Source organism: Erpetoichthys calabaricus, chromosome 13 (assembly GCF_900747795.2).
Source record: "Erpetoichthys calabaricus chromosome 13, fErpCal1.3, whole genome shotgun sequence".
NCBI classification, from domain to species: domain Eukaryota; kingdom Metazoa; phylum Chordata; class Cladistia; order Polypteriformes; family Polypteridae; genus Erpetoichthys; species Erpetoichthys calabaricus.
The window spans coordinates 73,714,777-73,741,739 of NC_041406.2; the positions used below are offsets into that span (position 1 = coordinate 73,714,777).

Here is a 26,963-nt window from a genome sequence, read left to right on the forward strand (position 1 = left end):
TGCTGGTATCAGCAGAAGGATTTGTGGAGGGTGCAGTACTCCGAGGTAAGAGTGAGAGTAGGTTAGGATGGTCAAACCTGTTAAAGAAGTTGTTCATTTGTTTTGCTCTCTTCACGTCTCTCTCGATGGTGGTACCCCGCTTCGAGCTGCAGCCAGTGATGATCTTCATCCCATCCCACACTTCCTTCATGCTGTTATTCTGCAAGTTTTGCTCCAGCTTTCTCCTGTACTGCTCCTTTGCCGCCCTGAGCTGGACTCGGAGTTCCTTCTGCACGCGCTTGAGCTCATGCTGATCACCGCCTTTGAAAGCCCTTTTCTTCTGGTTCAAAAGGCTTTTGATGTCACTTGTAATCCATGGCTTGTTGTTAGCATAGCAGCGTACAGTTCTTACTGGAACTACAATGTCCATACAGAAGTTAATGTAGTCAGTAGTGCAGTCAACAACTTCCTCAATGTTCTCACTATGTGATCCCTGCAGGATATCCCAGTCTGTAGTTCCAAATCATTCTCTCAGAGCCTTCTCTGTCTCCAGGGTCCACTTCCTGAATGATCGTGTGGTTGCAGGTAGGACCCTCACTTTTGGTTTGTAGTGAGGCTGAAGCAGAACCAGGTTATGATCTGCTTTCCCAAGCGCAGGCAGCGGGGTGGCGCTGTACGCGTCTTTAACGTTTGCATACAGTAAATCAATAGTCTTATTTCCCCGGGTGTTACAGTCCACATACTGGGAGAAGGCAGGTAATGTTTTGTCCAGCGTCACATGGTTAAAATCTCCAGCGATTAGCACAAGCGCCTCAGGGTGCTGCGTTTGTAACTTAGCAACAGCAGAATGGATGATGTCACTCGCTGTCTCCACGTCCGCCCGAAGAGGAATGTACACTATAACAACAATGACGTGTCCAAACTCTCTGGGCAAATAATAGGGACGCAAACTTACGGCCAACAGTTCGATGTCCCTGCAGCAAGTGGAGACTTTGACGTTAACATGTCCAGAGTTACACCACCGTGTAATAACATAGAGAGCGAGTCCTCCTCCTTTGTGTTTCCCACAGGTACTTGCATCTCTGTCCGCTCTAACTATGCTAAACCCGGGTAGCTCCACGTTAGCATCTGCTAATAGCTTAATATTCTGAGTGATGCATGCTTTTTGTCCCAAAAGTTTTATAACAAAAATGTGTTTGTGGTTATGAATCATGCAGTGTTGCTTAAAAGTCTCAAATGAATGTGACATTAGAAAATGTAGCCCTTAACAAAATGGGATTCTCATTGCATAGAAAGTGACAAAATTAAATAGAGAATGGTACCAAGGATGGAAACACTGTCTGCAATGCATGTAAAGTACCCACAGAAAACAGCTTGTGTCTGTTCAAGTTTGTTAATATGCTTTTTTTTCTATTTTTGCTCCTGGGGGTCATTTTGACTGCCCTTTTGTTAAAGTGAGCCACTGTAAGCCTGTACGTGTTTCACAAATCAAACAACTGATTGTATGCATTATAATGGCCTTTAAGTATTTCCTTTATGTTATTATTCATTTAGTAGATGTCTTTATTTGCAGCAGCTTAGAAAAGTTCTGTAAAAATGATTTTGAGTGATTATTAGGAAACTATTATATTAAATAATGTACAGAAAATTTTTTAAATCAAAGCACAAGAAGCATAGGTGGTAGATCAACTGTATCAGACAGTTCAGTGTTACATGCAGGAACAATTGGTCAAAGAATAACATACAGGACTAAAGTTAACTGAATTTTCCAGTTTTTCTCCCCATTACAGTCAGAACAAACATGTAATATGTTGACCAGAATGTATAGTATTTATATAGTATTTTTAAATTGTGCCTCATTATTTTAGGCCGGTGTTTCCCAGCCTTTTTTTTTCTTTAGTGGCACACTTTTTGTAACCAAAATCATTCCAAGGCACATCAGTATCTTACTAACCACAAACACATTATATCTCATAAAACATGACTACGGATGAAGTCGGTAATAAAGCAGCTCCAAGATCAGTGTTTGGAGACACAGCACTTAGTGGGCATTTTGGTGGCATCTCCAATCTGCCTCACCCTTTTGTCCGTTCCTTCTCTGCCTCAAAGGCAACTTGTATGCCCACTCTTCTTCAGCGCTGTGAGGCTTGCTGGCGACCACACACCCAGGGGAGATGGACTCTAGCAGCCTGGAAACACGTCTGTGGTGCTTGAAGTGCTGTGTCAGCAACATAGCGATCACAGAGCTGCTTTTATGCCAGCTTCTTCAGGTAGTCCTGTCCTTCTCAGAAAGGTTTCAACCACCTGAGGAGGTTATCCCTCTCAGGTTAAGACCCAGATGCACAACACTATTATTTCCATGGCACACCTGTTACGGCGCACCACTGAGCAACAGCATACTGGTTGAGAAACACTGCTTTAGACAATGTGTGTGTCATGGGATCAACCAGTTCAGAATATGTGTGAAATTGTGTGTTAACTAAGGATGCTAAATGAGGATTGTGGACACCAAAAAGGCTTTCAGGTTGTAATTTCTAAAGCTGCTTTAATAAAGCAAAACTAGAAATATGGCAAGGTATGGCAGTTATTTTTTCCATTATCACTAATGATAAAAGAAGTCAGGTTTTGTTAAGTGAGATGAATGGTTAACACTTCAGTCAGAATGCAGCAGAAACTCAGAGATCTCAGGTTCCAGAGTAAATCCAAATATAATAATGAGCAGCAGAATAGTACTTTTATAGTGTTGGAGAAATGTTTAAATGTCTGTTCTTAGTAAAACCATAAATCCAATAGTTGAGCTGTAAGATTGAAAAAAAAATCTGTCTTAAAATGCATTGTGTAAGGTTGTGTTTAAAAAACAGAAGCTTGATCACGGAAGTCATGCAAAAACAGATCTGTAAAAAACAGCAGTATTGCATAGCATTTCTGGAGTAACGTGATGGTGAAGTTAGTGGGAGGTACAGCAAACAACCCCTCTTTTACATTTGAACATCAGTTTATGCCTTTTAAAATACTTTTATGATACATTCAAATTATATTTGAATAGTGACATTTGATCTGATAGCCAAAATTATTTTGTAGTCACTAAATAGGCCTTTGTCATCTTGCAATTTATATGCTTATAATTAGGGCTGGGCGATATGGCTCAAAATTCAAATTGCGATATTTTTGGACCAAAAGTCAATATACGATATGCAACGATATTTTTTTCCTGTCTATTATTACTTAAAAAAGAAGCCACACATTTATATTGCTCTTTAGTTATTTACATGTAATTGCAAACTTACAACTTTACATCATAGGCATAAACCAAAATATACTATTAATGCAAGAAATCCATCTAAACATTTACGCAAGAAAGCCAGTTGTCCGAAAAAGAACTTAAAATAATTATGTTTCAATATGCTCTTTTTAAGCTATGTTTTGTAAACAAATAAAGCGTGGCAAGAACATGCATTCAGGTAACACAATTTCACAAATTTTGTGCAAGAAAGACAAGTCTGTCAACTGCCTCTGGCTTTAACGATACCCTGTGGCAATTCACTATGTTGCCACCTGTGCTAAATGCCCTTTCTGAGGGCGAACTAATGGCCTGTATGCAAAGATATTTTTTGCAAGGCGACAGAGTTGGAAAGATTGGTTCATGCTCTTTCCACCATGCAAGTGGGTTTGTTTCAGTGTCAATTTCAGCTGCTTAGTATGTGCCATTGCCAGAAGGTTTGCTGTGTCTCCCAGCACAGTCTCAAGGGCATGGAAAAGATTCCAGGAGACAGGCAGTTACCCTACGAGAGCTGGACAGGGCCACAGAAGGTCCTTAACCCATCAGCAGGGCCAGTATCTGCTCCTTTGGGCAAGGAGGAACAGGATGAGCACTGCCAGAGCCCTACAAAATGACTTCCAGCATGCCACTGGTGTGAATGTCTCTGACCAAACAATCAGAAACAGACTTTATAAGGGTGGCCTGAGGGCCCAATGTCCTCTAGTGGGCCCTGTACTTACTGTGTTGCACCATGGAGCTCGATTGGCATTTCCCATTGAATACCAGAATTGGCAGGTCCACCACTGGTGCTGTTCACAGATGAGAGCAGGTTCACCCTGAGCAAATGTGACAGACGTGAAAGGGTCTGGAGAAGCCGTGGAGAATGTTATGCTGTCTGTAACATCATTCAGCATGACTGGTTTGGTGGTGGGCCAGTAATGGTCTGAGGAGGCATATCCATGGAGGGATGCACAAACCTCTACAGGCTAGACAACGGCACCTTGACTGCCATTAGGTATCGGGATGAAATCCTTGGACCCATTGTCAGACCCTATGCTGGTGCAGTGAGTCCTGGGTTCCTCCTGGTGCACGTTAATGCTCAGCCTCATGTGGTGAGAGTGTGCAGGTAGTTCCTGGAAGATGAAGGAATTGATACCATTGACTGGCTCCCACGCTCGCCTGACCTAAATCCAATAGAACACCTCTGGGACATTATGTTTTGGTACAATTTTGAGTTGCTGCAATGACATTTCGGCAAAATGGACTAGCCAGCCACATCATTTTTTCACTTTGACTTTCAGGGTGTCTTTGAATTCAGCCTTCTGTAGGTTGATCATTTTCATTTCCATCAAACGATGTGGCATCCTTTTGTTCCTAACACATTACCCAGTCCATATCAGTATAGATATCCAGCAGGATTTATTTTCCCATTGAGATCTGATGTGTTTTCAAAGTGTTCTTAGTATTGATGGATTGATATAATCATTAAACATCCTTTTCAGAGATAATTGTGGCAAGGTGTCATTGGAATTTAATGGGTGTTTCAAGCAATTCGCAACACACTGTGATATCTTACACTGCCACCTGTTGGAATCTTCCAGATTTACATAAAAGTATGCACGCAAGTAGAAACAGTACAACGCTTGAGTAGCAGTAGTATCTGCTGGAGCATGCGTTGTGTCACGTGAAGTATAAACCTGGCCTAATACTGAGAATACTCAGTTAAAACAAATAATACAAATTTAATACTTTGTGAGTCCTTATCCAGTACTTCAGATAACAATATTTTGTGACTAAAATATTGTTTGAATAAATACAAAAGTGCATTTTAAATTCTTGGGGATGCATTAAACATATGTGGCCATGTGGTTCATGTAGAAATATAAATTTTCACAACAATTCAAGTATTCATTATCCAACGTGAAATCAGCAATTGTCTTGGGAATGTCTTTAGGACTGTCTATCCATCTGTCTGCATGAAATGAGTGTGACCTGTTTCATTGAAATTTTGAACATTTTTTTCTTCAAGGAAATATATTATTGGTATATCTCTCTGGCCTACATCTGAATCATATTAACTGACAACTTTTTATGTCTTTATTGATTCAGAATTTGTAGGTATTAAAAACTTGTGGTGAATCTTTTAGTCTTAAGGACACCTTTCCCACTATGGCTTGGAGATTTTTTTTAAATCAGACATTTTAAACAGCTACTGACCTCATTAATATTTTTGAGCTCTCTTGCATGAAGCAGTCACTTCAGTTCAAATGACAATAATTCTGTTACCGTAAGTCCTGAATTTTCTGGCAATTAAATGTATTCTGTTTTTGGCCGTCTAGTGGATGTTATGTATCCATATTTCTAACCGAGAATGGTAAACCGGATGGCATGGACGCAGGTACACAGCGATGGGACCATGAGATGTACTGCGCAGGCGCCTCATAAACCGCAAGCGAAGTCGTATCCACCGCGCATGAAGGAGTCACGGCCCAAAAACGAAAGAGCTCAACTGACGTGAATGAGAAATGAAGCAACAACGCGCCCATAGCTAACGACTAACGACATAGCCACACAAAAAAGAGGATTCTGCACTGCAGCCCAGATTCAAACAGAAGAGGCTACAGAGGCCCCACAGGTCCACACACCACTATATTGTGAGTGGCGCTACTGCGGAGTGAAGGCGCAGGCATCACCGCCATATTGTGAGTGGCACTACTGCGGAGTGAAGTTAGGAATAATGTGCTGCTTGGGATTGTACAAACCGCTGAACGCTTTACACCAAATTCAAACACAATACAGCTCAACGATACAAACATGAGCCCACCTGGATAAGATCAATGAACGCAGGCGCCTACAACGCGCGTCTGAAACTGCGGAAGCAAAGCAGGCACAGGTTCAAAACGAACGAGCTCGACTGATGGATATACAAACACGCGCCTGCATGGATACAATCAATGAACGCAGGCGCCTACAACGCGCGTCTGAAATGCCACGGGCAAAGCGGGCACGGCTCCAAAATGAACGAGCTTGACTAATGTATTTCTGGATACCCAACGCCGGGGGTAGGCGAGCGAAGCGAGCAGGGGGCGGAGCCCCCTTGTATGTTTATAATCATTATGCTATGTGAACCAACATTACAAAAGGCTTCAGCTAATCTGTAAATACCGTAATACTCACCAGTTCAGTTTATTTATTTCTTTGTTTGATTTATCAATTTCTTCCATTGATCTTTTCAGGTTTGCAACCCACTCAGCTCTTGAGGCTGTAAAGTTGTTTAAAACCTTTATAGTCCAACTGTGAGACATCATATTAGGGTTGAGTTTTTTTGATCTGTTGCAGTCTTTTTATTGGCCAGATATAATGATTCTGCGGTGGGTTGGCACCCTGCCCAGGATTGTTTCCTGCCTTGTGCCCTGTGTTGGCTGGGATTGGCTCCAGCAGACCCCCGTGACCCTGTGTTTGGATTCAGCGGGTTAGAAGATGGATGGATGGATGGATATAATGATTTTTATTTACGCACAAAATTCACTTTCTTCTTCTGTGTCATCAAAATATTCTTCCTTTGTAGTCCTTCATCATCTTGGTAGTCTATTGCAAATCTGAGATGAGCAGCAAAAGCAGTTTGGAGTAGCTCACACACATGTTTAGTATGCTTCTTCACTACACTTTTCACTGTTTACTTTGGTGGACTCAAAAGCACAAACATCAGGTAACTAATGCAGGTCTTTAACTGTTAGCCTGGGTGTATTTTTTCCTGTGGTATTTGTTTTCTATTTTCTGTGTCTTGGAGGAAGTTTTCTTGCGTGACCATTCCTTTCAAGAACAAGTTAATTTTTTAACTCTGCTTCCCCGAACCTAGCATGCTATTTCTTAGCTTTTTGAAATGGAAACATGGTGTACTACTTCTGTTATTATCATAGATGTAAATTTTTCTTTCATAGTGTTTTTAGTGAATGTCTAATGTTTATCAACATCTTAATAGACACAGGAGTAGTGGTTTATACTGCAGACAGTTTGGGTCTATCTCTCTAGCCTCAGAGTTTTCATTTTACCTGTCCTTATAATTAGATTTTTTTGCGTTTTTAATTTTTTTTTTTTTAAAACCTACCTTCTGCCACACAAACTGTTTGCCAAACAAATGTTGCATAATGCTGATATGTTATTACTGACACTCAAAATGAAAATGACCAGGCAGCCAAAATTATACCAAAGAAACCACATGATTTTCGCTGATCAGTCTTGCCTTTCTAGTTTATATTTATTAAGTCATTTTACTGTCATTATAGCATTTAGGAAGTACAGTGGACCCTTGACTTACAAACTCAATTCGTTTGCGAGGGCTGTTGTAACTCAAGTTGGTTGTAAGTCAAAAGACTATTTTTCCCATAAGAAACAATGGAAATACCCATAATGCGTTCCAAACCCTTTTCATAATAAAAAAGAGTTGTATAATCTGCATAATTTACCAAAAACACCAATAATTTTTCTAATGTACTAACCAAAAAGTTATAAAAGTGCCTAGCCTACCAGAAACAACAATTTCATACTGTAGTCACCATTTAAGTTGGCATCTTTGGCTTGCAGGAAGGAAGGAAGGAGGAGGAGAATGAAATGGAAGGTGGTTATTGTTTGGAAGGTGAGCCCCACTCTCATAATTCCGCACAATTTCTTTCGTCGTTTCAATTGTGATCGGTTTCTTTACCTTCGTTACCTTCTCTTCCTTCCTTAGCTTCTTTTCTAGCTTTTTTGGGGCCATTTTGATAGCAATTATCGAAATAAATTATATAAATCACTGGACTGACCGAAATTACATCCACAAACACATGTATCTGGGCTCTGACTGACGCTTAACGAATGCTCTCGGCTGTTTGTTTACAATCGCACAAGTGGATACACGTGACCGCATTCGGGTCGTAACTCAAGACGTTGGTCGTAATGCAAAACAAAAGTTTTGGTTGTAAACAAAGTTGTTCGCATGTCAGGCCGGTCGTATATCGAGGGTCGACTGTAATCTAAAATTGGACCCATTTTTTCATTCATTGGCTGATTCCAGTATCATAACTGATTGATCATGTATCTTTAACTTTATTATTACACTTAAGTATAATCTTTATATGAATGGGTTTAAGACATGGATTCTTCTTTTGTACCATACCTGTCTATTTGCCTATGCATGCTGTCTGTATGATCTGTACTTAACTTATTTCAGCATTGTCTCAGCACAGACTCTTTTTTTAACATCACTCCAGGCATGAAAGATGTGCTTGGAAGGGGGCAGTTTTAGTTTCTGTTTTTAAAGTCTGTACACTCAGAAATTGCATGTTGGTGGTAAAAATGAAAACTGAAAAGATGAAGAAATATAGTGTATTTCATGATATTTATTAGAAATGTCTTTAGTTTGACAACAGTAAATAAAAGTACCGTATATACTCGAATATAAGCTGAGTTTTTCAGCACCCAAAATGTGCTGAAAAACATCACCCTTGGCTTATATTCGAGTCAGGTCCTGCTGCCCCCACCAACCCGACAGAAAGCTGGTGTGCACAGTACACACACACACACGCGAGAGAGACACACACACACACACACACACGCACACACACGCACGCACGCACGCATGCATGCGCACGAGTGAGATCGAGTGAGAGACATACCATATTGTTTTTGTTGACCCCCTTCTCCACTTACAGAGCTAGTTTACTGTTTTTCTTTGAAATAAATACTCAAAAACATTTAACCTACTGATGCCTCAATTAATGTACGGTAATTTTATTGGTATTTATTTTGATTATTGATACCAGTAGCTGCTGCATTTCCCACCCTAGGCTTATACTCGAGTCAATACGTTTTTCCAGTTTTCATAGGTAAAATTATGTACCTCGGCTTATATTCAGGTCGGCTTATACTTGAGTATATACGGTAATATTTTATATCTCTGTTGGAAGGTGCACATACAGTACACAAATTGTGCACATGCTTCCTCCCAACCTGTTTGAATAACTAGTACAGGAGAACACACACAGTGTACATTTGCATCTTGGATTAGAAGTGATTTAACATAACAAATAATTACTTCATTACTGCAGGTAATGACACTAGCCTATCATACTCTATGCAAATATGAAGTACTCATACAAAATATATTTTCCAGTTGTTTGGAAAAAACAATGACTGATGTTGAGGTGTAGATATGCATGCCAAAAATGCATACTATATCAGCAATAAAAAAGATTTTAGCACTGAAGATGTGAGATAATGTTATTCATTTACCTGTGATATCCTGCCTCCAGCACAAAGCCATATCACTTCAAACCCTGGATGTTCTCTGCACCTGTTAAAGAAACAGGCTAATGTCACCAGCTCTTCTTTGTCTTTGTTTGTAGCCTTTACAATTGTTCAGGAAAGGAGAAGAATTTTGATTCCTAAATCTGCCACTTTTTTGAGTTCTGCTTTGTGCACCATTTTGGGTCTTTACTTTTATTTTGCCTTTGTAATTGTGTATTGTAATTTAGCTTTGCAAAAAGAATGCTTTGAGGTAAAGCCGTTAGACCTTTAATGCAAAATTATTTACACAGCTCTGTCATTGAAGCTCCAGCTTTGAAAAGCAAAGGCTGCCATTTGGTTTTCAGGAAGGCTCAGCTCAACTTGCTTAGCCATTTTTCCTCTTCATTAAACCCATTGCAATAAATTGCTTGGTTATGAAGTTGTTAATTACTATTGAGATAGACATTATGCATACTCTGCCAATAATCACTTCTAGAATTTTCTTAACTCTTTCAGTTGCATAAAACTTCTCTAACCAAGAATTATTCCAGTACAGTAATCCCTTCTCGATCGCGGGGGTTGTGTTCCAGAACCCCCCGCGAAAGGTAAAAATCCGCGAAGTAGAAACCATGTTTATATGGTTATTTTTATATTGTCATGCTTGGGTCACAGATTTGCACAGAAACACAGGAGGTTGTAGAGAGACACGAACTTTATTCAAACACTGCAAACAAACATTTGTCTCTTTTTAAAAAGTTTAAACTGTGCTCCATGACAAGACAGAGATGACAGTTCCGTCTCACAATTAAAAGAATGCAAACATATCTTCCTCTTCAAAGGAGTGCGCGTCAGGAGCAGAGAATGTCAGAGAGAGAAAAAAGCAAACAACCAAAAATCAATAGGGCTGTTTGGCTTTTAAGTATGCGAAGCACCGCCGTATAAAGCAGCTGCAAGGATGTACAATGTAAAGGTAGTCTTTCAGCATTTTTTAGAGGAGCGTCCATATCCTCTAGGCCAGTGTGCGAACAGCCCCCCTGCTCACACCCCCTCCATCAGGAGCAGAGAATGTCGGAGAGAGTGAGAGAGACAGAAAAACAAACAATCAAAAATCAATACGTGCCGTTCAAGCTTTGAAGTATGCGAAGCACCGTGCGGGAAGTATGTCGCTTGACAAAGCTGGAAGGGACCAATGTGAATATAATTTTTCAGCATTTTTAGACGAGTGTCCGTATCGTCTAGGGGTGCGAACAGCCCCCCTTCTCACACCCCCTCCGTCAGGAGCAGAGAATGTCAGAGAAAGAGAGAGAGAGATGGAGAGAGAAAAGTAGACAATCTAAAATCAATACGTGCTGTTTGAACTTTTAAGTATGCGAAGCACCGTGCAGGAAGCATATCGCTTGACAAAGCAGCCACGTGTAAGCCAGCAAGGATGGCAGCAATGTGAAGGTAATCTTTCAGCGTTTTTTTGAGGAGCAGCCGTATCCTCTAGGGCAGGGGTCCCCAACCACCGGTCCGCGACCCACTACCGGGCCGCAGCCGTCTGACAGCCGGGCCGCGAGAGAACTCACTCAGACTTTTCAGAACGCTTGGCGGGCGGGGCTTTGCAGCGGCGCAGAGAGAGGAGAGAGACCGAGGTGAGAGAGTATTACAACAAAGTATTGTTACGGTCCCGACAGTTTCCCCATATGACACGAGTCTATAGAAATCGCGTTACTACGAAGTACATTCAGCAGATGCTTTCATTACAACGAAGTGACCTTGAAATGCCTGAATGAATCATCCACAGAGCAGTTAGATCTGTGGTCGCAGCTCAGATGTGCACGTTTGCACAACGATCCCCAAACAGAAACATTGTAAAAAAAAATTCTTTCTTCGAACTTGCCTTGTACTGATTTTTTTTTGCTGTTTTTGTTTTCTGTGGTTTTCAGTGATACCTTTTGCTTATTGCTTGTCAACATTTGAAAAACATCCATTGGAATTTAACTCATTGTCACCCTCCTATAGAAACGGCAGACACGAAAAAAACGGTAACAGTGTTAATGTTTGTGATGTGCAATCTGTTGGAATGGCAAATGCAAAGCATATGTCTTTGTTATATGCAAAAAAAGAAGAAAAATCTCAGGTTGCAAACGTATACGATCTGCTTAATAACTTAATAATAATAGAAATGTTATGTAAATTGTGTATAAAACTGCCCCCCCCCGCACTCCCCCCCAACCCCCCCCCCCCCCCCGACCGGTCCGTGGAAAAATTTGCATCTAATAAAGTGGTCCTTGCTGTCAAAAAGGTTGGGGACCACTGCTCTAGGGGTGCGAACGGCTCCCGTGCTCACAATATATTTGAGGAGTTTTATTTAATACATAATACGTACTCTGGTTGGGTAGCTTCTCAGCCATCTGCCAATAGCGTCCCTTGTATGAAATCAACTGGGCAAACCAACTGAGGAAGCATGTACCAGAAATTAAAAGACCCATTGTCCGCAGAAATCCACGAACCAGCAAAAAATCCGCAATATATATTTAAATATGCTTACATATAAAATCCACGATAGAGTGAAGCCGCGAAAGTCGAAGCGCGATATAGCGAGGGATTACTGTACCTGACCTTTAAAGGAGACATCTTTAAGTTGCTGAACTGAATATATATTACACTTTCATTATCTTGACCCTGTCTGATCATACGTAAATTCTGCGGAGGTTGATGCTCCAAGCTACTGAGTAAATTCTGTGTTCTTTTACACAAAAGGTACATTAATTCATCAATCTAAACAGAATAAAAGAACTCAGAAAAGTGCTATAGTGTTTTTAAGCACTAAGAATTACATTTTATATACTTCATTAATTTACATGAAATTCCAAGAGTGACTTCTTAACAGAATGTTCAGAGGGACAATGCTATTTACTTGTTTGAATTTAAAAATGGCTCCCATCACAGTAAATGCTAATGCATGTAACTGGTGACACTGAATATTGTATAGCAATGGAATTATTTGTGGTAGCCTTTCTCTTGCCCATGGATGTTCAATCTAAAATAACAAAAAATCTTTATTAATTATACAAAATGAAATTTTTATGGGTGCAAAATTTGGGGTGGCAATAGTGCTAGTTCCATCATGTGTTTTCTTCATGTGGTGGCTTATTAAGATAAATCAACATTTTTGAAGCTCAGAAGGCATTTTTCACACAACAGTTTATTTGTCAAACTGAATCTGCTGCACTTTGCGCAGTACTGGTTTTACATTTCCATTCATACATCCTCCAACCCGCTATATCCTAACACAGGGTCACGGGGGTCTGCTGGAGCCAATCCCAGCCAACACAGGCAGGAACAAACCCCGGGCAGGGCGCCAACCCACCACAGGGCACACCCACACCCACTAGGGATAATTTAGGATCGCCAGTGCACCTAACCTGCATGTCTTTGGACTGTGGGAGGAAACCGGAGCACCCGGAGGAAACCCACGCAGACACAGGGAGAAAATGCAAACTCCATGCAGGGAGGACTCGGGAAGCAAACCCAGGTCTCCTTACTGCGAGGCAACAGCGCTACCACTGTGTCACTGTGCCATCTGGTTTTACATATACATTTTTAAATTTAAAATTTGTCTGTCTTTTTTTTATTAGGAGCATAAGAACTGTTGCATTTCTCTAAAGCTATTAATATTCCGCACAGTTCCAATATTGCAGTCTTAGTCCGGCTTGATGTTGCTAGCTGTTTATTTTTTCCCTTAAAATCAAGTGTATGAAAAACAGAGTTGCAAAGACTGATTTCTGCAGCTTGTATATACAAGAAGACAAGTCTCATATGTGTTTAACTGTCTTTAAGAATTCTCATTTTAGTTTTTAATTTATTTAGTTGTTAATTTAGGTTGTCGGTACAATATCCTTTCTTGTTTAAAGTGAATAATTTTCCTTTTTCTTAAGTTTTTGTTGAAGATTTGAAAATATAACAATAATTACAGTGCACCTTTGCAAAAAGCTTCAGAAGGGATCTCATCCATTCATTATTAAGGACATCACGTATTGCTTCTGTAGAGTCTAATTAACCCAAGTGCAATGAAGCCTCAAAAATTCTTGCATAAGCAGCCTGAAAATAAGCAACATAGTGTTGAATGAAATCATTAACTTTCCCAAGGGACTCTGTCATCTGGAAATCCTCCCCCCATCCTGCTAGCACCTGAGTTCTTTGGAACATTTCCTCATAGATTCCATTCTGTTTTTTCTACATAACTGAGTGTTTAATGTAAAATTCAGAAAAAACTACATATTGCATTTGATTTTTCTTTCCTCTAAGTTAATTTTCTTCCCTATCACTAATCTCTTTCATTGTCTTGATGTATGTAGTGATCTTGCACCTGGAATCCTATTAAGGCTATGTCACATTGATGACTTTTCCAGAGATTTTCAGTCGTAGTCTTCATTTAATTAACTTTATTAAGTCGGAGGTGGATGGCGGTGCACTTCTGTGAAGCCAGTTACATAATTTGGCCTACAGAGTGACTCACTCCAACTAGAGTAAGACTTGCTCTGACAAAATCAAACGGGTTTAGTTGTAAAGGCAGGCTCTTTGTGCATGAAAGCTAGCAACCAAAGAATGCTCTCCTTGAAGTACAATACTTGTAATACAATGACCAGGAATAAGAAACGTGGGGTTCTTAGGTCTCACAAGGAGAAAAGAGGCCTGTGGGTCTGATGTCTCACATTTTACCTAACATGAAGAATAAAAGAAGAAGAAAAGGGCAGCGACTGCAGTTTAACTCACTGTACCTGTTATCACCTCATACAGCACCAGCTCCTTCAGAATGAATGTTATTGATATTGACTGTCACATAAAGGGGTGAGCATGACTGAGCTGGATGGTTGACACTATGTAACATAGATGGTAAATTTCAGTTATTTAAATTGACATGGCCCAGCGATGCCATCAGCCACTACTGTCAGCAATCCTGACATATTCCACAACTAGAGGTTGAGTAATGTAAAATCAGCTTTTGTGTCATTGCGGTAAGATAGCAGTGTCCATGATTTGAGGAGGGGTTCCTTGGTTTTTTGTGTGTGTTAAAAAGGTGCTGTCATTTAAAGTCTACTGTTTGATAAAGAGACCATTCAAATCCAGTGACAAAGAGACTCTGAAAGACACTAAGCAAGCGCTGAAGAAAAAGCGGAGTGAAAGAAAGGAAGCTTACAAAGCTAAAATAGCAAACAAACTCATTCGGATTAACATATCAAAGATGTCTGGAATGGACTGAGTATTACTGGACTCAGGTTATCCAGGGTTCAGGTGCTAGAAGGGAATGTAGACAAAGCTGAAGCCCTGAACCAATTTTTTTAATAGATTTCCTTTCCACTGCTACCTTCTTTCAATGAGCCCAATAGCATCCTTACTACATCAAAAACTCCCAGCACATCAACTGGAATAGCCAGTGATGAGTCCACCTCTGACCATCAGTATGGACTGTCCATAACTGAAGAATAAGTGAGGAGGCAACTGAGGAATATACATACAGTAAAAGGCACGGCACAAGACAGAGTCAGTCTTTTGAGTTTTTAAGGCCTGTGCTGACCAACTTTGTTTTATCCTTTGTCACCTATTCAGTTTGTTCCCAACAGAAAGTGCCACTGCTGTGGAGAACATACTGCATTGTTTCTGTTCCAAAGAAGGCAGGTGCCTCTTCACCTAATGACTGCAGACCAGTGGCACTTATGTCTCACATCCTGAATACCTTGAGAGTCGTAGACTATACAAGTCCTTTTGTGGCAGACCACCTGGACTCATTACAGTTTGCCCGTCAGACAGAGATTGGAGTGGAAGATGCAATTATCCATCTACTCCTCAAGGTTTATTTTCATCTGGACAAAGCTTGCAGCACTGTGATGATTATGTTCTTGCATTTCTCCAGTGCCTTCTGTAGCATCCAACAACAGCCTTCACACCCAGTCAGTATTAAGGGAATGGGTGAAGAGGTGGTGACACCCCCCACACCCCCCAAAGGACTTGGCAGGTCTTGGAGCACAGAGGAACTATATAAGAAAGGACAGAGCAGTGTAACATCCTTCCTATCTTTATAACTCTGTAATGGCCTGTGTGATTTTCTCCACTGTGGTGTGCTGGGCTGGTAATGTCACTTCAAGAGAGGCCCACTGAATCAACAGACTAATTAAAAGGGCTGGCTCAGTTATGGGAGGCACTCTGGACCCCCTGGAGGTGGTAGTGATGGAGAGGACTAAAACAAAATTGAGTGCAGTTGTGAGTGATGCTGCACATCCTCTCTCTGACACACAAATTCTGAGGACTTTCAGCCAACAAATTATTATGTGTAGAAACACTACTGGGGCTCCTTTGTACCAATGGCAATACGTCTGCCTTGTCAGAAATTTTCTTACTTTTTTTTCTTGTCACCTATTCTGGTACATGTTTAGAACATAGTGTAGGTATGTCTGTCTGTCTTCTGTAAAATTAACAGATTTCTTCCTGAGACAAATACAGTTCTATCTGTCTGAACAGGTGATATGTGTAAGCTGTACTGTGGATGATGACAAAATGATGTAAAAGTGAATACAGTATGTCACCTTGAAAGTACAATATCTCTTAAGCAGCAACAATTATTATAGAAATAGAAGTACGCAAACAAGTGTCTCAATGCAAACTAAATAAACATACAAAAATGTCAAAACAAATTATTCCACACTATGTGAACTTTTTATCTATGTATTAGCTAGAAAATGCAATAGTACAATGGAGTCAGTAGGGTTGACACGTATAAGATTCATCGAGGTAGTTGTCAAACTGGTGATGACTGGCCAATGTAGACTTTCTGATAAATCTGTAGAGCTTCATTCCTCATTTAACCTATGCCCTGAGTTTGTTTACTAACTTCTTAATTGAAAGATTAAGATGTTTTGTTTTTTTTTAGTATTTTTTAACCTTACAGTTAAACCAATTGATGAGGTATCAATTAACTGTGGTTTAATTTCATTCTTAGTTACTTTTCTTATTTTTTGTCACTGTACCTAGTAAACCTGTGAAACAAATAAAATCAGTTAATGGTACAGTAAGACCGCCAACTAGTTTATTAATAAAGAAACAATGTTTCTATTTTAATAGATTTAATAGTCTAGACTGGTTTATAAAAAAAAAATAAGGTAAAAACTCTTATTCATAAGTTAAATCTTTTATTTAGTGTATTATTCTTTACTTTAATGAAAGTAATAGTTCTAAAAGAAAACTATTTAAAAATGTTAAATAACCTTTCAAGCCCTCCTTTCATATGAATTTGTAGAGAGTCTTATTTTTGTAGTCTGCTGCAGTACTTGATTTTAGTATAATTATTTTAAAATGTTTGTTTCAAATTGAGGACCTTGTACAAAGCATATTGAAACTAAAAGCACATTTTTTTTTAATTTTATTGATTTTATTGTAATCATTCCATACAAATAGATCAATTTTTACAAAAAGAAAATAGGATTGAAAACAAATCCACCCTCACCCCTGAGAAAGAGAGCATGGCCAATGGACTAAAACTTAAAAATAGTAAAAATAAATAAATTGAAGAGTTTAATAGGCGGATACAGATAAATGGAGAAGAAAATGAAATAGGGAGAGAATCTACTTCCTCAGTGCTTTAAGAGCTTATTCTAAAATATCATTAATTAGATCCTGCCAGGTTTTGAAGAAGTTCTGCACAGATCCTCTAAGTGAGAATTAGATTTTTTCCAATTTCAAATAATATAAAACATCATTTACCCACAGACTTGAAAGAGGAGAGTTAGGATTCTTCCAGTTTAACAAAATAAGTCTGCGTGCCAATAGTGTAGTAAAGGCAATCACAGTTTGTTTGTCCTTCTCCACTTTGGAAGGACACCAAACACAGCTGTTAGTGGATTAGGAGGGATTGGGACACCAAGGCTGTCTGAAAGGCATTTAAAGATTTTGGTCCAGAATGATGTTAATTTGGTGCAGGCCCAGAACATGTGACCCAGTGATGCTGGAACTTGATTGCAGTGTTCACAGGTTGGATCTTGCCCTGGAAACATTTTGGACAATTTCAAGCGAGACAGATGTGCTCTATATATAATTATGAGTTGAATAATTGAATGCTTTGCGCTAGTGCTGGGCGGTATACCGGTTCATACCGAAAACCTTCTTTTTTATTTTTGTTATGATGTGAATTTTTCTTATACTGCAACACCGGTTTAAATTGCCTAAACAACGTTTGGAACGTGGCGCTGCGGAAAACTGTTTAAGGGGGACCTTTTTCACTGCTACACTGGTGTTGCGCGGGGGCTCTTTTTCACTGCTACACCGCTAAACAGGCGTGCAATGGAGTACATGCGGTGTGGAGGTATTGCGCGGTTAAAATGGACAGAGAACATTCCCGAAACTGAAACTGTAGCAGACGATAAAGTTGAAAATGATGAAATAGAAGAACTTTTCCTGGAAAAAGGAGTCACGTCTGTTGTCTGGAGATACTTTGGATTTAAAAGTTTGGATGTGGAACATTATGTTCAAATGTGTGAATACTGTTTCTATACTACTGGATAATACTGCAAGCCAAGTTGTACTTGTTTTATTTTTTCAATACTGTGTAATGTACCTGGGTACTATGGAATAGTTTGACGGCATGTTGACTTTATTCTCGACATTTCTACTTTATTCTCGTAATTTGTTATTAAAGTAGAGCATCGTAAACTAAACTTCATCTTAAAATGAACATTTAATTTACTAGATTTTCTCAAACCCCGTCATAAGTTATGTATCGCATTAAATGCTTTGTGTTAAGTGTTCCTGGAGCCATGTTAATCGCTACTGCTTCTTAAACTGACTTCCTCCTGCACTAAGAGGAGTTGCAGGCAGCACACAGAATACATTAATTTCATGATATTTCTGCTCCCTGAACATTTAGAATGTTAAGATAAATACTTGATATAATTTTCATGATGAAATGCATTAAAGCATGTATTAGTCATGTGGGGGCACAGTGGCGTGGAGGTTGCACTGCTGCCTCACAGCAATGGGGTCCCGGTTGTTCCTTGCTTTGAATTTGCATGTTTTTCTGGTGGGTTTACTCGGCGTGCTTCAGTTTCCTTTCAAAGTCATGTAGGATGTGGGGTTTTGTTATGCTATATTGACCCTGCTAGTGTATGTATTGCTCGTATTCACCCTGCGATGTGCTGGCGCCACGTTCAGGATTTGCTCCTGCCTCGCACACAATGCTTACTGGGATGGGTGCAACCCTGAATGGATGGCATAATTAAACATATATAGCGAAGATTTTTTTTAAAGTTATGAACACTCTGTGGTCTAAGTTTATAACTACGTTTAATTTCACAAAGACGTTTATCGTGTGGTGATTGGTTATGTGGAGAAAGAAAAAGGAAAGATAGGAACTGCGGGTTTGTACATCAGATAGAGACCGCACGCATGCAATAAAGAAAGTCCGCTCAGAAGAACATGCGTTGAGTTCTGTGTTTGTGTCTCCTACCACCAGATCACAAACCCAATATTTACACAATATTTAAGTTAAACCTGTGCGATACCCATTCATACATCCAGTTTTTTGGAGCCTCGTCACACCTGCCGTAAAGTTCTCTACACTGAACGTGCACCTGGGGGCCTCTTACTGTGAGGGAGCAGCACTACTGTCCATGTTTAATATCTGCTTTAATGCATTTCATCATGAAAATTCATCGTAGCATTCTACATTTTCAGAGAGCAGGAATATCATGAAATGAATGTATTATGTGCGGCGATCACTGCCAGCGCCTCCTCTTAGTGCAGAGGAAGTCAGTTTAAGAAGCGCGTACAGTGATTAACAACTGGGTCAGGGAACACTTAACACTAAGCATTTAACGTGCTACATTAACTTATGACGGGATTTGAGAAAATCTAGTAAATTAAACATTGATTTTAGGATGAAGTTTAGTTTACGACATTCTACTTTAATGACAAAATAAACTATGAGAATAAAGTGGAAATGTCGACTTTAATCTCGACATATAGTTTCTTTTTTCTTCACCGTGGCCCTAATACGCTTCCATAGGGCTATACCACAAATTGCATTATAAATGTAAGTTGCAGTTTTATTATTTATGTATATAGCTTAGCTTGAAGCAAGGTCCATATTAATGCAATTTGCCTTAATGATGGTTCATTTGGTAAAGATGTCATCACCAAGTTGCACTTGTTTTGTTTTATTTTAATTTGGTGAATACTATGTAATGCCCCTGGGCTTTGAAGTCTTGGAAGTAATAGTGCAACTTCTAGTAATAATACTATTATTTATTGTATTGTTGTTATTTATTAGTTTAAATATTGTGCAGTTTAATGATGGTAAAGTTGTTTAAAAAGTCACTTTAACGTGTCAGTGGACAGAGATTGTTAACATTAACAAAGTGTAGTTGGTTTACAAAAAATATTTACTATTTATTCCTTTTCTAAGACATGTTCAGTGCAATACAACTTTTGACAAGCACTTCTGGATATTTTACTAAGTCCAAATGCCTCTTTGGATGGTTGAAAATATGTTGTCAAAATTTTTGTTTACGTTTTTTGCAAAATTTGTTCAATACAAAGGCTCTATATTTTGACTGCATCTGTCATGCAATGTGATTCCTTCTCTTCATTAGTGCCACCCCCTTGAAAACTATCACTTTATGGGGCCATGCAAACCTGTATTAATAATTGTGTGCACATTAAAATGTTTTTTTTGTACAATGTACAATTCTCATGACAGTGGAATAGGTTATTCTTAGCCAGTAATTGCAGTGGAAAATGTGGTTAACATCCACTCATGCATGGGAAAAAAATATCGCCCAATACCGTGAAATCAGTATAATGTTGAAAAATACCGTGATATAGAATTTTGGTCATACCGCCAAGCACTACTTTGTGCATATGAAGCTCGAATGAATTCTCTGCATTGCTGCCTTCCACTCCTTTTCTGATATGTTGAGTGAGAGATCCTTTTCCCATTGTCTTCTTGGATCTTTGAAAGGGAGGGACTGTAAAATAATTTTATATATTGCAGAAATGCTGGCAGAGTGCTTGAGACTGAGCAATATTTTTTCCAGCATAGAGGAAGGTGGGAGATGGGGAAAATCGGGGAGGTTCTGTTTGACAAAGTTTCTAATTTGAAGATAGTGAAAGAAAAATGTTGCTGGAAAATTAAATTTGGAATGTAATTGTTCATAGGATGCAAAGATGTTGTCTATATAAAGATCTCTAAGCAATTTAATCCCAAATGTTTTCCAAATATTAAAAACTGCATATGTTTGCAAGTGTTGAAAAAGGTGGTTCTCATGCAGAGGTGCTACAGATAAAAGATTTTCCATACCGTCTTAAAATGCCTTCTACGTTGGTTCCATATTCTGAGTGAGTGAAGCACAATTGGATTGTTAGTATATTAGCAATAACTTGCATTTATTGGGACACAAAGCAGGGAATATAGAGAAGTGCTGCTGGATTTTATTTCTATTGCTGAGCAAGCCTGTGTATGTTCACCTATTTGTGTCCAGGTTGTTATAAGTTGTATGTTTGCTGCCCAGTAGTTAAACTGAAAGTTAGGCAGAGCCATGACACCTTCTGTCTTAGGTCTTTGTAGAGTCGCTCTTTGGATACATGGGTGTTTTAGGTTCCAAATAAATGAGGTTATGGTTGAATCTAATTGCTTAAAGAATGATTTATTGATGTATATTGGAATGTTTTGAAATAAACAGAGAAGCTCAGGAAGGATATTCATCTTAACAACATTAATTCTTCCAGCAAAAGTGAGGTGGAGGGTTGACCATCTATGCAAGTCTTGCTTAATTTTTTTCCATACAGATGGCGAAATTTTGTTGATAAAGAGATTTAGGTTTACTTGTGATATTTACCCCATGGTATTTAAACTGATCTGCAATAATAAAAGGGAAGGTGTCCAATTTAATATTGTATGCTTGAGAATTCACTGGAAGGAGCACACTTTTATTCAAATTAATTCTGAGACCAGAGGTCTTTTGAAATTCTGTAAGTGCTGTTAAGACTGCAGGCATAGTATTTTGTGGGTCTGATATATACAAAACCATATCATCTGCGTATAGAGAAATTTTCTGTTCAAGTCCTTCTCTGATAATCCTTTTATCTGATAAGCATTTCGACAGTGAACTGCCAGTGGTTCAATGGTGATTGCAAATAGCAGTGGTGACAAGGGGCATCCTTGTCTGGTACCACGTTCTAGTTTAAAGTAGTCTGAGAAAATGTTGTTAATACAAACTGAAGCTTCTGGATTGGTATACAGTAGTTTGATCCAAGCACAAATATTTGGGCCAAACCCAAATTTCTCTAATGTACTGTAGTGAAAAGGTAGTTCCACTCAATCATATCAAATGCTTTTTCTGCATCCAACGATAAAAATACCTCCGGGGTGTTTGTCTTTGTAGGTGAATATATTACATTGAACAGGCATCGAAGATTGGAAGCGTCAGCCTTTAATAAATCCAGTTTGATCTTGTGATATTACCGAAGGCAGCACTTTTTCCATCCTTCTAGCTAGGACTTTGAAGAGTATCTTAACATTATTATTCAGAAGTGAAATTGGTCTGTATGATGCACATTGTTATAAGTCCTTGTTTTGTTTTGGAAAGACGGTAATTAATGTTTGGCGAAAAGTTTGACAGAGAATTTGATTGTCTCTAGCTTCTGTAAATGTTGCTAAGAGGGGAGCTAGCTGAGTGGAGAATTTCTTACAAAATTCGACATGGTAGCCATCGGGGTCTGCTGCTTTCCCGCTCTGAAGTGACTTTATAGCATCTAGCAATTCTGATAGCGCCAGAGGTTTATCCAATTCCTCTGCAATAAAAGTATCTATTTGTGGTATCTGTAATGTATCCAGAAATGCATTAGATTGTCTGTTGTCTTCTTTGAACTCAGTAGAATATAAGGATTTAAAGTAGTCTCTAAATGTGTGCATTATGTTTTTATGGTCAATGATTTTATCTCCGTTCGTGTTGGTGATTGCTGGGATTGTATTGCGAACTTCTTGCTTGTGGATTTGTTGAGCTAAGAGCTTATTAGCTTTCTCTCCATGTTCATAGTAATGATGTCTTGATTTAAAAATGAGTTTTTCAGTTTCTTTGGTTATTAAGAGGTTTGAACTCTGAATGCAGAGCCTATCTTTTCCTATGAAGAGCTTCACTTGGGGAACCTGGCATGTTCTTGATCTATTCTAGTAATTTCGCTGGTTAGCTCTGATACCTTCTTGGTTTCTAATTTATTTCTGTTGGAAAGATATGAAATATCTTGTATTTTGTTAAGTAAGCACTAATACAATGCATTGTGTCTATAATATTGCACCCACATTGATTCTTAATTACTGTGCAAAAAATGTGCAAACAAATCCTGATTCATGTTGTTACTGTATTTCCATGTTCCTCTAGTTATGTTTTTTCCACTAAAACTGCCTACTGAAATCATATTCATAGTCCCCCACACTTTCTTATCTGTGTAGTAAAAGACTAATCAGCATCCTTTTCTAATTCTAGTGCAATGGTTTATCCATTTATCAAGAGCCATACAACTTTCACTGTCATCTGAAAACATCACCACGCAAAACCACCATGTATATTTTTTTATCCTTTAATCATTTCATTACTTTTGTGATGCGGCAAAAAAAAAAACGTCCAAAGCTGAATTTCGGAAAATACATTGAACTGAGTGTCAGAAACCTTTTTTTCAATTATTTGTGAATTTTGAGTGCTATTCCATAAGGCTTTTAGTTTCACTTTTGATTTATGCTTTTCAATTAATTGCAATACTCTACAATGGAAATAAAATCCTTTAATTATTGAAGTCAGTCTTTTCATTGAATACATGCAGTATTTAATAAAACTGGACTGAAAAGAGATACATAAAATAGTAGTAAAATCTGAGTGGAATGAGCTTTGCTATGTCTTTTGCTGGCAAGTTGTACGTTTTCTTTTAAAATCATCTTGTTTAAATAGGGTTGCATTATATTACAATTCAGTTTGTCCTGGTACGATCCCTCTTCCATCTCATCCTCCTTTCCTTTGTCCATTTGCTTTTGCCTAAGAAAAAGCATTGCTGTTTCTCACTGTATGTCATTACTACTCATTCCTTGTTGTAAACAAACCAGTGCAATGCAATGCAATGTGACATATCAATCATTTCCTATAGAACTGAAGGCACAGTTTGAAATCATCATCTATATAGCCAGCTAGTGAGAGCAATGGAAAAAGTGTTGCAAAGACTTTTGGCAGAATGTGTATGTTCACTCATTTGGTTGAATACTGAAAATGCCATTTTTCATTATTTTTAAGTGGCAGAAAATTCAGTGCATCACTAATCTCCGTATTACTTTTCTTTGGTCTGAAAAGGACATACATTTATGTTTATGGGTATTGATCTCAGCAAACATTGTACAGTATTTTACCCAATAACTTTACTTGTTTACTACGATGCATTATGCAGGTTTGCCTTTGTCACAAATGTCACAAGGTATAATAAATGAAGCTATGGTTTTACAAATAAAAACTGTAAATAGCATACTTTAAGAAATATCCAATTTATTAAGGTACAAAACCTTTCTTTGCTTTTCTATTTTTGTATTATTATGGTCTCTGATCTGGCAAATAATACATATTTGAACGAACTGCACCCTAGTGGCTGCGAGTTTTCATTCCAACAAGTTTCTTTAACGTTAATCTTGTTGATTAAATTCCCCATTTAGTCAAATCAGTTCACTGTAGCTCTATGTCAGCTTGATTACGCATTAATACTAATGTGGCATATATTTCTGTTTGAAATGTATACAGATACTGTACAGGAGGCTCTTTATACGTTTTACTTTTTTCCTTCAAATTAATTCAATAGCTTTTGAAGAATTTTAAATTGTTTTTTTCCCCTCTATTAACACAGAAGACAGTTAGCCGTTTCTCTCAAATGACCTGGAAGAGAACTGCTAATCAGCTAAACTAGTGCCATCTTCAGCTATATGTAGGTTCATTGTTAAGTATACTTAAAAATTATGAAAACTGCTTAAGGATTGAGGGGTTGTAGTCATTGACATTCTAGTGGTTAGAAGTACTGACAGAGTAGAAAGGTAACAGCTTCAAGAAGGGCTTATTCCAACAAACAAAATTATTTGAAATTTATTTGGAGGAAACATCTCCTGCCACTGTTATACTTTAGAACCACAGATGAGCATGTGGTAAATTTAATTTAATGTATACTTCTTTTTTCCATACATAATTTTATGTAGTCTAAATTATTATTAATTTAAATATAGTCTTTGTTTGTTTAATTCTAGATTGTGTACATTTATTAGACTCCGTTGTTTGAACTCTGTCATTGTCCCAACTAATAAGAGGTATTCTTTCTTGCAACAGCTACAGTAGTACCTTACTTTTAATTTTTTGTAGGCTACCATGAAAACTCTGCATTAAGCTACATAGACAGAAATTATAGTCTGGCCAATACAATGATTGATAACATTATATCTTTCATATACAGTAGGTATGTATTTAGTATGTAATATTGGAATGCACAAAACCCTTTGTAAAGGTGATAAATCAACAACAAAATTTTATATTTTTCTGTTGCAGTTGAGATATTTTAATGAGTCATTAATGTCAAAAACTGTGGCACAGTATGCATAATCAAGCTGTCATGTCTTATGTCACTATTTTAATGAGTGCACATTGAAAATAATTAAACATTGCTGTAGTACTGGGAGAACTGGATTCAGTGTACTGTAGTTATTAATCATTTTGGTTTAGGGGGGAAATATTTGAAACTTATTGATTAGTCTGATAATAAAGCAAACCCAATTTTGACTTTGTTTTACCCTTTTTTTCTGTCTGTGCAGAGGTTATGCTGAAGGTTCATATAAGCGATGCAAGCACTAATCAGCCTATAGCAGCAACAACCATTGAAATTTTTACGAACCAAACTTCCCTTGTCTCTGAGATCTCAGGAGCAGATGGCAACGCTTTTCTCAAATTTCACTACAGAGTCGGCACACTGTTGATTGTCACGGCAACCAAGCGTGGCTATGTGCCAAACTCAGCTTTATGGCGACCAAGCAGGATACCAGGTATGTATGCAGTGATTTAAGATGTCTTTAGCAGATCAGTGTTCTGGGATTAGATGTGTGTGTGAAAGTGGCTTATGCCTTCAGGTTAGAAGTAGTGAATGATATATTGCTGACTTACCTGTTTCAGATCCTTAAGGTTAAGGCAAGAACCACAAATTGCCATAAACATCTTCGTCATCTAACAATGAAAATGCAAAGTGTAATTTGTCACTCAGTTTGGGATAAAATGAAACATGAAAACACACATACACATATATATGTAAGTGTGTGTGTTACACATATAAATAATACCTAAAAATTGCTTGTGTGCAAATTGTGATGATAACATCTTAAACAGGCATTTGTTTTTAGAGGATCATAAATAATGAAAAATATTTAGTTGAAACTACAACAGTTCAGTTTAGGAGTGAATCTCACATTATACAAATAAAATTCTGTTCCTCCTAGCCTTTGCAAGTTTAACTATTACTGCCTTTCAAGTTAAATTTGGTTTTTTTTTTGTGTGTTATACAGATATTCAAATAAATCCCCACCCAAACCTTTCACAAGCCAAGCAATGGAAGGTTTATAACTCTGTATTCAATTTGTTTATTAAGCTACTGATTCCCAGAATATCTTATCTACTCAACCATTTTAAAGTTTGAAAGTGAAAGAATATTCAGATATCAAAATTAGATTGATATAAACTTTACTACCCTCTTTTGAGATGGCCTTAATCACATACATTTTATGTTTTGAAAAATATTCTGACTTTAGCAGTATCAAGGTGAAATGGTCTAAGTTATAAAACAGCTCTTCATCCATTTAATTCCAACAATATGGTGGGCTATAATGTAGTAAAGTATACATATTTGAATGTCCTGTTGTTCAATAGACCATATTTGGTCGTCTTCTAAAAGGTGCTTACAGTTTGTAAGTTGCAATGTCAGAATAATCCAGTTTTCATAAATCTATAGTTCTGTGTAAGTAAGCTGTTTTCTCTATACAGTTTTAACACTGTAAGTATGGGACTACTAATTGTTTTTTACCACTTACATTTAGGATAATGAATCCCAGACAAATCCTACTATACTATTCAAACTTTCCTGTTATGTTATGTGAATACTTCTGTGTGATGAATGAGTTGTTTCTGATTGTGTAGCTGCAGTCTGATTGTATACTGTATGTAATAGTGTCAAAATTGATCTCATCCATGCCCTTTGATCTTGTCAAAGAAATTTGCACAATTAATGCCTGGCACATGCTATAAAAATATTTTTTAAAATAAGTTGCTAAGTGATACAGCTTGGCTACTATGGATGCTAAATGTGGGTGTGTCAGTCTATTGTATTATTCTCCAAGCTTCATTGTTGCTAGACAATGATTGTGTCTTTA

At 38.1% G+C, this 26,963-nt stretch overlaps 1 protein-coding gene across 1 annotated transcript in view; it reads left to right on the forward strand.

The window, feature by feature from the left end:
• The window catches only part of fam171a1 (family with sequence similarity 171 member A1), a 217,512-nt gene that overhangs the window by 52,020 nt on the left and 138,529 nt on the right, over positions 1–26,963 (forward strand). The window contains exon 2 of the mRNA XM_028817121.2: positions 25,362–25,589. Coding sequence (XP_028672954.2) covers positions 25,362–25,589 — 228 coding nt within the window. The remainder of the gene's footprint in view (positions 1–25,361; positions 25,590–26,963) is intronic.